The sequence below is a fragment of the Canis lupus genome, chromosome 11, assembly GCF_003254725.2.
Source record: "Canis lupus dingo isolate Sandy chromosome 11, ASM325472v2, whole genome shotgun sequence".
NCBI lineage: Eukaryota > Metazoa > Chordata > Mammalia > Carnivora > Canidae > Canis > Canis lupus.
This window is the reverse complement of record NC_064253.1, coordinates 2,844,506-2,856,552: the sequence shown is the minus strand read 5'-3', so window position 1 is coordinate 2,856,552 and position 12,047 is coordinate 2,844,506. Positions and strand designations below refer to the sequence as shown.

The 12,047-nt window shown below is 44.0% G+C and overlaps 1 protein-coding gene across 1 annotated transcript in view; it reads left to right on the top strand.

The window, feature by feature from the left end:
* LOC112659697 (olfactory receptor 1361-like) overlaps positions 1-10,900 on the top strand; it is a 69,470-nt gene extending 58,570 nt beyond the window's left edge. Inside the window, exon 5 of the mRNA XM_049091884.1 lies at positions 9,960-10,900. Within this exon, the coding sequence (XP_048947841.1) occupies positions 9,962-10,900 (939 nt within the window). The 5' untranslated portion in view covers positions 9,960-9,961. The remainder of the gene's footprint in view (positions 1-9,959) is intronic.
* Positions 10,901-12,047: the final 1,147 nt, after the last annotated feature.

The window sequence follows — 12,047 nt, the reverse complement described above, 5'->3', positions numbered from 1 at the left end:
AAAGGGGAATTTTAAGAGTCCCCCTTAAAATTTCTTGCAGAGCTGGTTTGGAGGTCACATATTCTTTCAGTTCCTGCCTGTCTTGGAAGCTCTTTATCTCTCCTTCCATTTTGAATGAGAGCCTTGCTGGATAAAGTATTCTTGGTTGCATGTTCTTCTCATTTAGGACCCTGAATATATCCTGCCAGCCCTTTCTGGCCTGCCAGGTCTCTGTGGAGAGGTCTGCTGTTACCCTAGTACTCCTCCCCATAAAAGTCAGGGATTTCTTGTCTCTTGCTGCTTTAAGGATCTTCTCTTTATCTTTGGAATTTGCAAGCTTCACTATTAAATGTCGAGGTGTTGAACGGTTTTTATTGATTTTAGGGGGGGATCTATCTATTTCCTGGATCTGAATGCCTGGTTCCCTTCCCAGATTAGGAACGTTTCCAGCTATGATTTGTTCAAATACATATTCTGGCCCTCTGGCCCTTTCGGCGCCCTCAGGAACCCCAATTAAACGTAGGTTTTTCTTCCTCAGGCTGTCGTTTATTTCCCTTAATCTATCTTCATGGTCTTTTGTTTGTCTCTTTTTTCCTCAGTTTCCCTCTTTGCCATCAACTTGTCTTCTATGTCACTCACTCGTTCTTCCACCTCGTTAACCCTCGTCGTTAGGACTTCTAGTTTGGATTGCATCTCATTCAATTGAATTTAATTTCTGCCTTATTGGATCTAAATTCTGCAGTCATGAAGTCTCTTGAGTCCCTTATTCTTTTTTCCAGAGCCACCAGTAGCTGTATAATAGTGCTTCTGAATTGGCTTTCTGACATTGAATTGTAATCCAGATTTGTAACTCTGTGGGAGAGAGGACTGTTTCTGATTCTTTCTTTTGAGGTGAGGTTTTCCTTCTAGTCATTTTGCTCAGTGCAGAGTGGCCAAAAACAAGTTGTATTGGGAAAAGGAGAAAAAGAGAGGAGAGAAAGAAGAAAAGAGAAAAAGAAAAAAGAAAAAAGGAAGAAAAAAAGAAAAAAAAGAAGAAAAAGAGAAAGAGAAAGAAAGGAAAAAAAGAGGGGTGGAGGAAGCAAACATTTCAAAAAGCAAAAAAAAAAAAAAAAAACAAAACAAAAAGAAAAACAAAAACAAAAAAACAAAAAAAGAACACGGGGGAGTATCTTCTGATTCTGTATACTTTAAGTCCCTTGACTTCCCCTGGAACAGGTCCGTCCAGCTGGTCTTCTGGGGGAGGAGCCTGTTGTGCTGATTTTCAGGTGTTAGCACTTGGGGGAGCTGCTCTGCCCCTGCCTGGTGCAGGGCTCAGTGGGGGTTGTTTACCCCGTGAGGCCCCAGGAGGAACAACCGCAGTGGCGGGGCCAGCTCTGGAGCCCTGGAGTCAGCCCCCGCAGTAACTCCGGAGCTCTCGGTCTGCAGGGCCTGGAGGCTCCGGGGCGGGGCCGCTGATCTGCTCAGCTCGGGGCAGGAGCGTCTCGATGTCCTGGGCCCTCCCGGCCTCTGCCTGTCCCGGGGGAGGCCGGATCCCGGGCTGTGTGCTCCCGGTCTGCTGTGCTCCCGGTCTGCACTGTTGGATTCGCGCTCCCGCCCCGCAGCCCCCTCCGCGGAGCCGCCCCCGAGCCCCCAGAGCTGCTCCCGCCCCGCAGCCCCCTCCGCAGAACCTCCCCTGAGCCCCTCCCCGCTGCTCCGGGTCCAGCCCTACGCGCTGCAGCCCTTAGGGAGCTCGGCGCACTCTCCCGGGGCGCAGGTGTCTGTTAGTGTCCCAGGGAGCCCGAGGGCATCCCCGCCCTCCTGGGTCCTGCTCCAACCCCCTGCGAGCCCCTTTCCGCCCGGGAAGGTCCGTGCAGCTCCTGCTCCTCCGGGACGGGGCTCTCCTGTCCTGGGGACACTCGCCCCGGCCTCAGCCCGGCTCCTCGCGGGGCCCCTCCCCCTTGGAGGCCTTTTGTTTCTTTTTTTCTCCCGTCTTCCTACCTTGATAGAAGCTGAACTCTTCACATGTAGCATTCCAGCTGTTCTCTCTTTAAATCTCAGGCTGAATTTGTAGATTTTCAGGATCATTTGAAGGTCATCTAGGTAATTTGGTGGGGACAGGTGACTCGGGGACCCCACTCTTCCGCCATCTTGCCCCTCCTCCTGAATTATAGTTTTAAAAAACTTCCCACAAAGACTTCAGGCCCAGATGGATACACTGGTGAATTCTATCAAACTTTTAAGAAATATATAATAAAACTATACACAAGTTCTTTCAGAAAATTGAAAAGGTGTGGGTACCTTCCCAATTAATTTTATAAAACATTATAGTACAGACTAATATTCTTTATGAATTTAGATTCATTGGGGATCCTGGATTAAACTTTAGAAAATCAGTATCTCATCATATCTAAATGTGAACCAAATGGGCTTTCCCCCAGGAATGCAAAGTTGGATTAACATTGAGCATCTACCTTTGGCTCAGGGCATGATCCCAGGGTCCTTGGATTGAGTCCCTTCTCCCTCTGCTTATGTCTCTGCCTCTCTGTGTCTCTCATGAATAAATAAAATCTTTTTAAAAAAATAAGCCCCTTGGACCATACCTAGATGTATGCTAATGAAGTGACTCTTGGTGGGCCCCTAGATAGCTTCAGGATGGGGGCTGGTTGCCAGAGGAACCAGCAAATAAATAAACTTAAAAAAAAAAAAAAACTTGTCTGAACACTTAGCCCTAGCCCCCTGCCTCCAGGGAGGAGGGAGTCACTGGTGATTGAGTTAATCACCAATGGCAGAGGATTTAACTAACATGCCTATATAATGAAGTCTCCATAAAAATTCCTAAACTATAGGATTCAGAGAGCTTCAGAGAGCACCTGCGGGTTGGAAGGGTGCAGGAGCTCCTGCACTCAGGGCCATCCTTGACCTTTTCCTATGCTGCCTCTCCATCTGGTTATTTATTTGTCTTTTATAATATACTTTATAATATACTTTATAACCAGTGATAGTAAGTCAAGTGTTTCCATGTGTTCTGTGAGCCACTATAGCAAAATATCCAACCTGAGGAGGAGGTCATGGAAACCTCAATTTATAGCCAAATTAGACAGATTATGGGGGGGGGGTAACCTGGGAATCCACTACTTTAACTGGAATCTGAGGTTGGGGCAGACTTACAGGGTCTGTGCTACGTCAGGATAGTGTCAGAACTGAATTTAATTATAGGACACCCAAGTGGTATTCTGAGAGAGAACTGGTTGTCAGTGCAGAGGGAAAAGAAAAAACAAAAATCAAGACAAAACCCATACATTTGGTATCAAAAGGGTTGTGAGCAGAAAATATCTTTATTAAAGGGCAACTGGATTAGAAAGAAAGAAGTAAAACTGCCTGTGTGTGTGGACAAAATACTCATCCATGTAGAATTTCTGGTGGAATTACAAGCAGTCTACTAGAGATAATTAATGAGTTTAGCAAGGTTTTAGGATTCAAAAGCAAGACTTTTAAAAAATGATGTAACAACAAACAAAAAAAATTCAAATTAAAACCAGTACCACTTACAATAGCATAAAAATATAAAATATTTAGTATTTAAAGCTGTCAAAAAATGTAAGCAATCTGTATACTGAAAACTAAAAATAACATTCATGAGAAATTAAAGAAAATCTTTTAAAATGAAGAAATATACTATGTTCTTAGGTCAGGGGCTAAATGTTAAGCTGTCAATTCTTTTTTTCTTTTTCTTTTTCTTTTCTTTTCTTTCTTTTCTTTTCTTTTTTTTTTTTTTTTTAAGAGAGAGCACACATGAGGTGAGCAGAGGGGCAGAAGGGAGGGAGAAAGAGGATCCTAAGCAGGCTACACACCACCAGCGGGGAGCCAGGTGAGGGGCTCAATCTCATGAGCCTGACTGAGATCTTGACCTATGAGCCAAAATTAAGAGTCACAACCTCCACCAACTGAGCCAGGCGGTGTCCCAAGCTACCAATTCTTAATTGATAAAATTCCATGAAATCTCATTCAAAATGTCATCAGGCTTTCCCATAGACATTAACAAACTGATATAAGAACTTATGTAAAGTAATAATGCAAAGAACCTATCTGGTTGTGGGAGGGTACTAGCTACAGAGGGAAGCCAGAAAACTTTTAGGATAATGGAAACATTCTGTATCTTGATTGTGGTGATGGTTACATGACTGCATGAGACTATCAAACTCATCAAAGCACCCTTAATTGGGAGATGTTTATTGTCTATCAAATATAACTCAAAACTTGGAAAGATTAATTTTGGAATAGGGGAAGAATAAAAGGCATGAAAATTAAACAAATGCAATGATTAATTTCAGGAACATTCAAAACTTGTACAAGAAAAGAAAACTAAGGGATGCCTGGGTGGCTCAGTGGTTGAATGTCTGCCTTCAGCTCAGTGCGTGATCCTGGAGTCCCAGGATCGAGTTCCGCATTCGGCTCCCTGCGTGGAGCCTGCTTCTCTCTCTGCCTGTGTCTCTGCCTCTCTCTCTCTGTCTCTCATGAATAAATAAATTTAAAAATCTTTTAAAAAAAAGAAAAGTAAGTACACCCACAGTGTATAACAGAATCAAAATGTTGCTAATAAATTGAAAAATTTTGCTTTGGAGTATGATATACAAGTCAAAACTTAGAAATACACACACAAGTTCCAAAAGCCAATAGATACCATTTGAATGGTATACACATCCCATCCCTACCCAGTCGACAGGCAAGTATCTGGGTGGTGACTCTGGTTTCCTCTGCTGGGGACACAGTCACTATTACAGAGATTTAAATACAGATTGGAGGTTCAGTTCTTAATAATTACGTTCTTAAAAAAATAATTACGTTCTTAGTATAAATGAATAAATCAAACTTTGTATTTGAGAGAAGAAAGAGTGTGAGATCCTGAGACCTTCAGGATTATACAAGAGAGTCAGTGCAGGAATGAAGTGTACAGAGCAGAGCTCCTATGAATGTATGTGGGCCAATTTTATGGGCTTCGCGATTTTTCTTCAGGTCCACTTTGGGGTACAGAGCAAAAGATGAGGGATATTCCATGACATGGGCATAAGACGTACTTGAGGCAGTTGGAAGCAACAAGTCTGATGCTAAACTGAGAGCCTCTCACAAGAGACAGCTGTGTCCAGAGAGCACAGAACAAAGAGCAGTTAGTATGTGCATCTCTAGCGGAGCTATGTGGAATCCACCCCAGGGACACCCAACCTTGGCAACTGTTGCTGCCCAAATCCCTGTGAAAGTCCCAATCTCCAGGGAAGGAAGATCTACTGATTTGCTCTCAAGCATCCAAGCTAGATGTGGGAGAGCCACACTGTCTAACCCTAAGTGTTCTCCTCCAGCCCTAGCTGAGTCTTGAATCATCCAGGGTCAGGCAAGCAGCTGGTGGAGATGGGGGTCCCATGACTGCATCTCTGTATCTCACAGCAGCAGACAAGAGCCAGGTAAGAAAGGCTTGGTGAAGCAGGTGAGGACACAGTACCTCCCACAACAGATTCACATGGACACAAGCACACAGATGTACCTCTGGAAAAACAGGCATGAAATCCCTCTGCACCTGGGCAAGTGCGAAGGGAGGACATGGCTTGGTTTGATACCTACAAGCCTTTCTCTCTTCAGGGTTTGCTGCCCACGTGGCAGGATAGAGCAAGTACGTTTCCAAGGTGGAAATAGAAAAACAGCAGTGGGAGACTGAAGGAGATGGCTAAGGTTAGTGGTGCCAGCGTCAGTGATGGCAGGCTCCTCAAAATCCTGCCCAAGAGCCACCCTCTCTCCCCACCACAGAGACTCTTCTGTCAGCCACTCAAGACCCTCTGACGCTGTCCCCCTCCTACTCTCCACCCTCCTGCAGGATGCTTCCCTGGCTTTATTCATCCACTATTGTCCATGACCATGGAATCAAGGTGTCCTGTGAGGAGGCTACTTGGACGCCCAACAGAGCTTCACAGAGGGGACTTGGCTTGGGCTGGGGACCAGGAGCTAAGCAGCTTGGATTCTCAGGTCCAGGCACACAAATCCTCACTGCTGCACCTGTGTCAGATGGCTCAGAGATAGCCACACACTAACAAGACTCACCAGAGGTTAGTGTAGGAAAGCAGCCACCAGCATGGTTAAGTTCTATAAAGTAAGCATCATTCCAAGAGGGCTGGCAGGAGCACTCTCTTCCTACCAGGAAGTTGCATGGAAGACTGAATGAAAATTCAGGGGTGGGAGGTAAGTATGCATTCATAGTTGGAAGAATTTGGCATATCACATATTCACTGTGGGATCTCAACTTGTTGAGGTTTAAACTGTGAAACAATAGATATTTTCTAGTAACTGACCTTCTACGGGTAGGTCTCATAAAAGCATCCTAGCCAGATTCTTTCATTTTAAGCTATTGTATATTATAAAGATCACTCTTGTGTAGTAGTCAACAACACTGCCAATCATCCATCTCTTGTGTTCCACTCTCCCACAATGTGTCCTGGCTCAGGGTACAGCAGGGGGTGGGGAATGGTGATAGACATGGTTTCAGGCAATGCATCCCCTTTACTCTTCTAGAACTAACTCTTCCTCAGTTGGAGGAAGAGAGAGATGGGGGAGAGCCAGTAGGTGTGACTGTCCTTGACCACATAAGGAAGCTGCCAGTCATCTGTTGGTATTTGCACTTTTCTGGCTGGTTTGTCTGTCTGGCTTATGGGCTTATCTCTGTGGGCTGCTCACAGGGGATTTTCCAGGGATTAGCAGAGAGCCTCAGAGGTGGGAGACCCAGCTCTCATTCGACCTCTGTCACCTCCAACATTTCCACCCAAAAAGCGTTTATGCTGCGGTGTCTTACTGAAGAGCTCACCTTTCCTGCCAGGCACAACTTTCATATTGGGTTTTGATTCGATGCCACGTGTCTTCCACAGGGGCTACCAGCACAAGGGGAACTCACCCATCCTTGTCATGGAGAACAGCAAGCACACATCTACCATCTCACTTTCCACTCTTGGTTCTACTGTCTCTAATCATTTTCTCTTCCCTGCTTGGGGGAAGTAAGGGCTAGTCAGCAAGCCCATGTGCCAAGCCAGGAAACCAACTGATGATCTGCCCAGTGTTCAAGCATCTCCAGTTTTTGGTGGGATTTTCTTGGGGCTCTCCCCTCTCAGAGTTGGGGATCAGGAAACCCACTTTCCTCTCTCTCCCAAAGACGTGTAATGAGAGGGCACAGACTTTCTTCAGAATCATTGCCCTTTCTCTTCTTATTTCTCTTACCACAGGGCTTGGGGATTGGGGGCAGTATTAATTGTGTTCCTGTATTATCCCAGCAAACACTGATGGAAGTAGTTATCCCTAATGCTGGCAGATTCCCCAACATAGAGTGTGAGTTATTTAGAGCCTATTGACCTCGAGTTCCCAGACCAGGGGAAAAACCCCACTGCCATCCTGCTATATACCTCTTTCAGCTTTTACTACCATCTCCATTATGGGAACCAGCCTGCAATGAAGACCAGAATATTCACATCTGCTGTTCAGGGAACAATGAGAAAGACTGCATAAATATAGCTTTGGGTTTCTTTGATGCAACCTCTGCCTTCCAACTTCTACATTCTACATTAATCATCCTTTCCCTGGAGCACCTTCTTTAAATACCTCTGGCTACAGCCTCATATTATCTTGCCACACTTTTATCCTGTGGTATGACTTATGAGAAAATGACTTCAGATCTCAGGATTTTACATTGTTTTTACTAATTTAACTCTGAAAATGCTAGGAGATTGCATTGTCATAGTACATACATCCTAAAAACAGTCTCCTTAAAGTTGTACCTGTAACATCCTCTGCTCCAGTGAGTCAAGCCACTTAACCCATGGTCTCCTCCCTTTCCTCCTTCTGTTTACCCTAGGCTAGTGTTCTTAACCAGGAATGCCGTTTCCTCTTCTCTTTACTGCAAATCACTGAATTTTTCCATGCCACATCCACAATGCTTCATCTGACTCCTCCTGCTTATATTGATTTTTTTTAAAGATTTTATTTATTTATTCATGAGAGGCAGAGACACAGGCAGAGGGAGAAGCAGGCTCCCTGTAGGGAGCCCTGTGTGGGACTCAATCCCAGGATCCTAGAATCACGACCTGAGCTGAAGGCAGATGCTCAGCCACTGAGCCACCCAGGTGTCCCTGCCACTCTTGGAACAACCTTTAGGCTGTCTTTTTCATGCGGAGGAACCCCTTTGGTGTGGACATCTGCTGCCGGAAGGGGTCTCGAAGCCCCCTGCAGGAACTCTACAACCCAACTCAAAACCAAGGATCATCACAGTCTGGATCCCAGTAACTGACTGAAGAGAAGCTCCTCTTGCCCTGTGATTTTTATAGTTCCTCGCATTCAGACAACCTGTTACTGCTCTTCAGTGCATAATTCCTCAGTTTGTAGCCGAGGGAGCTGGTGTTGTCGCTTAAGGTCACCTGTGCAGGGGACCTGGGTGGCTCAGTCAGTGAAGTGTCTGCCTTTGGCTTGGGTCGTGATCCCAAGGTCCTGGGATTGAGCTCTGCATCAGACTCCCTGCTCAGTAGGGGAGCCTGCTTCTCCCTCTTCCTGCTGCTCCCCTTGCTTGTGCTTGCTCACTTTCTCTCTCTCTCAAATAAATAAATCTTAAAAAAAATAAAATAAAGTAAAAAAAAATCCTGATCCCCAGGCCACAGGACATTTCTTAATGCTGGGATTATTACTTGGATATATTCCATAATTTCACTCTTTAAATTTCTTGCTCTTCAAAAACACTACTGCATGCCACATATAATGGATTTCATTTTGGCTAGCACAGGAGAGAAAATAGGTCTCTTTGCAAAATCCTGTGCATAGCAACCTCACCAGTATGTTCAGCTTTTCCAAGCCAACAGTTGTGAGCTACAGCAAGGATGTTTTGATGCTATGCAGTCACAAGGTTGAGGACAAACCACCAGCCAGATCCTTCAAAGCCTAAAGGTAGCACAATCCTGGGAAAATGTAAGACACCCAGAATGAATCTGAGGAAGTTGCATAAAGCAGCATTTTATTCAAGTAAAAGAACTTGTGATCTTAAACAAATAGTTAAATCTCCTGGCTTCACTTTTTCCTTCTTCTTGATGAAGGATGTTGTTTCTAAAACTTACAGATTTTATTTTTTTATATTTTATTTATTTACTCATGAGACACACACACACACACACACACACACACACACACACACACAGAGGCAGGACATAGGCAGAAGGAGAAGTAGGCTCCATGCAGGAAACCTGACGTGGGACTCAATCCCAGGACTCTGGGATCATGCCCTGAGCCAAAGGCAGATGCTCAACCTCTGAGCCACCCAGGCGTCCCTAAAGCTTACAGATTTTAATAAGGATAAGGTGAGGAAATGCATATAATGCATGAATTGGTTGTATTCTTGCTTGGTTATATATATATATAAATGGAAACTAATCAAAATTGGGAGGTAAAACTAGGGAGGAATTAAAGAAAAGGGCATTTTACTGTTTAGGCCTATAAATGGTTATGAGTTCTGCCATTCTAACATGCCATCACCTAATCTCTCTGAGTCTCAGGGCTTTTATCTCTGATTCCTTTTCTCAGGGTCTCCATTTATGTGTGACTGAATTCATCAGTCATAAGCTAAAAACAAGCTATCGGTGGGAAAATACTTTTGACCAGATATTCACTAAATGTTAGTGTAGTATCAAGTAAGCTGTATGTAATCAAAGATAATAAACGTAAGTTAAAATTGTGGAAATTAGACAGCTATTTATTTCAGTAAAACTAACTCCATAGAATGTTAATTATCAAACAATGACAAACCAGTATCATAAAAATTTACTCAAATGACATATTATTATCTATCTACTTTTTTTTTCATCTACTTTTATATTTGAAGTGATATTAAGAAATAAATTCTGGATCTGGTACTGCTAAAATAATCTCTAAAAAGTAAATGGAACTCAATTAAACATTTTCTTTTACTTTTGACCACATTTTCTCCCCTGCAGACATGGACAGAGACAACCAGACTACAGTCACAGAATTCCTTCTTCTGGGACTCTCTGGGCAGTCAGAGCAAGAAGACATTCTCTTTGGGCTATTCTTGGGGATGTACCTGGTCACCATCATCGGGAACTTTCTCATTGTCTTGGCCATCAGCAGTGACAGTCATCTCCACACCCCCATGTACTTCTTCTTGGCTAACCTCTCCTGTGTCGACATCTGCTTTTCATCGGTCACAACCCCCAAGATGCTGGTGAATCACATCCTGGGAAGCGAGTCTATCTCGTACATGGAATGCATGATCCAGATCTACTTCTTCATCACTTTCACCAACATGGATGGGTTCTTCTTGAGTGTGATGGCCTATGATCGTTATGTAGCCGTCTGTTGCCCGCTCCACTACACCATGATCATGAAGCCCAAACTCTGTATGCTTCTGGTGGTGGCATCTTGGGTCATTACAAACCTGCATGCTCTCCTCCACACCCTTCTTATGGCCCAACTCGCATATTGTTTCAACAATACTGTGCATCACTTTTTCTGTGACCCCTATGCAATTCTAAAGCTGTCCTGTTCTAGTACCTTTATCAATGACCTGATGGTATTCACTGTGGGTGGACTGGTATTTCTGACACCGTTCACATGTATCATCATTTCATATGCTTATATCCTCTCCAATGTACTGAAGTTGCCATCTGCCCATGGAATAAGGAAAGCATTCTCCACATGTGGGTCTCACCTCACTGTGGTCTCCCTATTCTATGGGGCAATTTTGGGGGTGTATATGCGCCCTTCATCCTCCTACTCAGTCCAAGACACAGTGGCCACTGTCATCTTCACAGTGGTGACTCCCTTGGTCAATCCCTTCATCTACAGCCTGAGAAATCATGACATGCAGAGAGCTTTGAGGAAACTAATCTCAGTTTCTAGAATTAGAAAATTTTAGAGCTTGGAAGATTCTTGGTTATCATATGTTGTTTCATTTTTATAACCAGAGAACCTGAGACCCAGGCAGGTATAAATGCACCCACAACTATTTCTCTAATTAATGATATGTGATCATGCAAATACTTTTAATATGAGGCTGGTAGTTGCTCAAAAGTCATAAAAGCATTAGTTTGTTATCTACAAAGAGGGCTGATTCTAAAACACTCATTTTACACACAACAAAAACTTAGGACAAGACATATTTGGATATTTTTGGATGGTTCCAGCAAGTCCATGAGATGCTCTACTCAGCATCAATGGCTTCTAGGCCTCATATTAGAAGATGTGAAAATTGTTCCCAATTTACTGAGTTACAGAAAAGTTACTATTACCAGGACTGTGAAACCAGTAATTGTTGATTATGATATGGTCCTGTCTACACCGAGGGTCACTGGTCATTACTGACTTAGGTAATTGTCCCTCTAGGCCAGGCTCAAGCCAATGCCTGGACCTCTTATTGATCAGAACCCTTCCCTTACACTACTCCTTCTCCCTCACTAACCAGTCTAAATTTTTGGTGCTTTGTTATTCAGTATGGGTATCAGGAAGCTTCAGATAGTAGCTAGACTTATTCATAGAACTCTTGCTATCTGTTCAACTTTAAATGGGCTAAAAGAAACAGGTTCCCTTGATGCTGCACTGTCCAGAGTTACTATAGCACCTTAGGGACATGAAAATAGGAATTATAGGATTTTGGTGGTGGCCCAGGACTACTGATTTGAAGTCTAGAGTTCTACTCCAGGAGGCCAAGTGTCTAGGAGTCCAAGCTTCTGCTCCTACTCTATACCTGAGGGCTAAGAACCCATAAGTCAGTTCCTACCTCTTCTTTCCTGGTATCCAGAGGGCACTCTCCTAATCTCCAGTAGCCAGTCTTCAATATCTGCCCCCTTCACTGGTCTTCTTGCCTCACTTCTCTCCTTTCTCAATCTCCTCCAATCTTATGGCTAATCAGTATTTCTTATCCTCACCATCAGCTCCTTTCTGTTTTGGTCCCAACACTGACTATCTCTTATCTTGACCACAGCAACATGCTTATGGGGGAATCTGACTGCCTCTCACTTCTCCCTGCACTTAACTATCCTGCATACAGGATCTATTTAATCCTC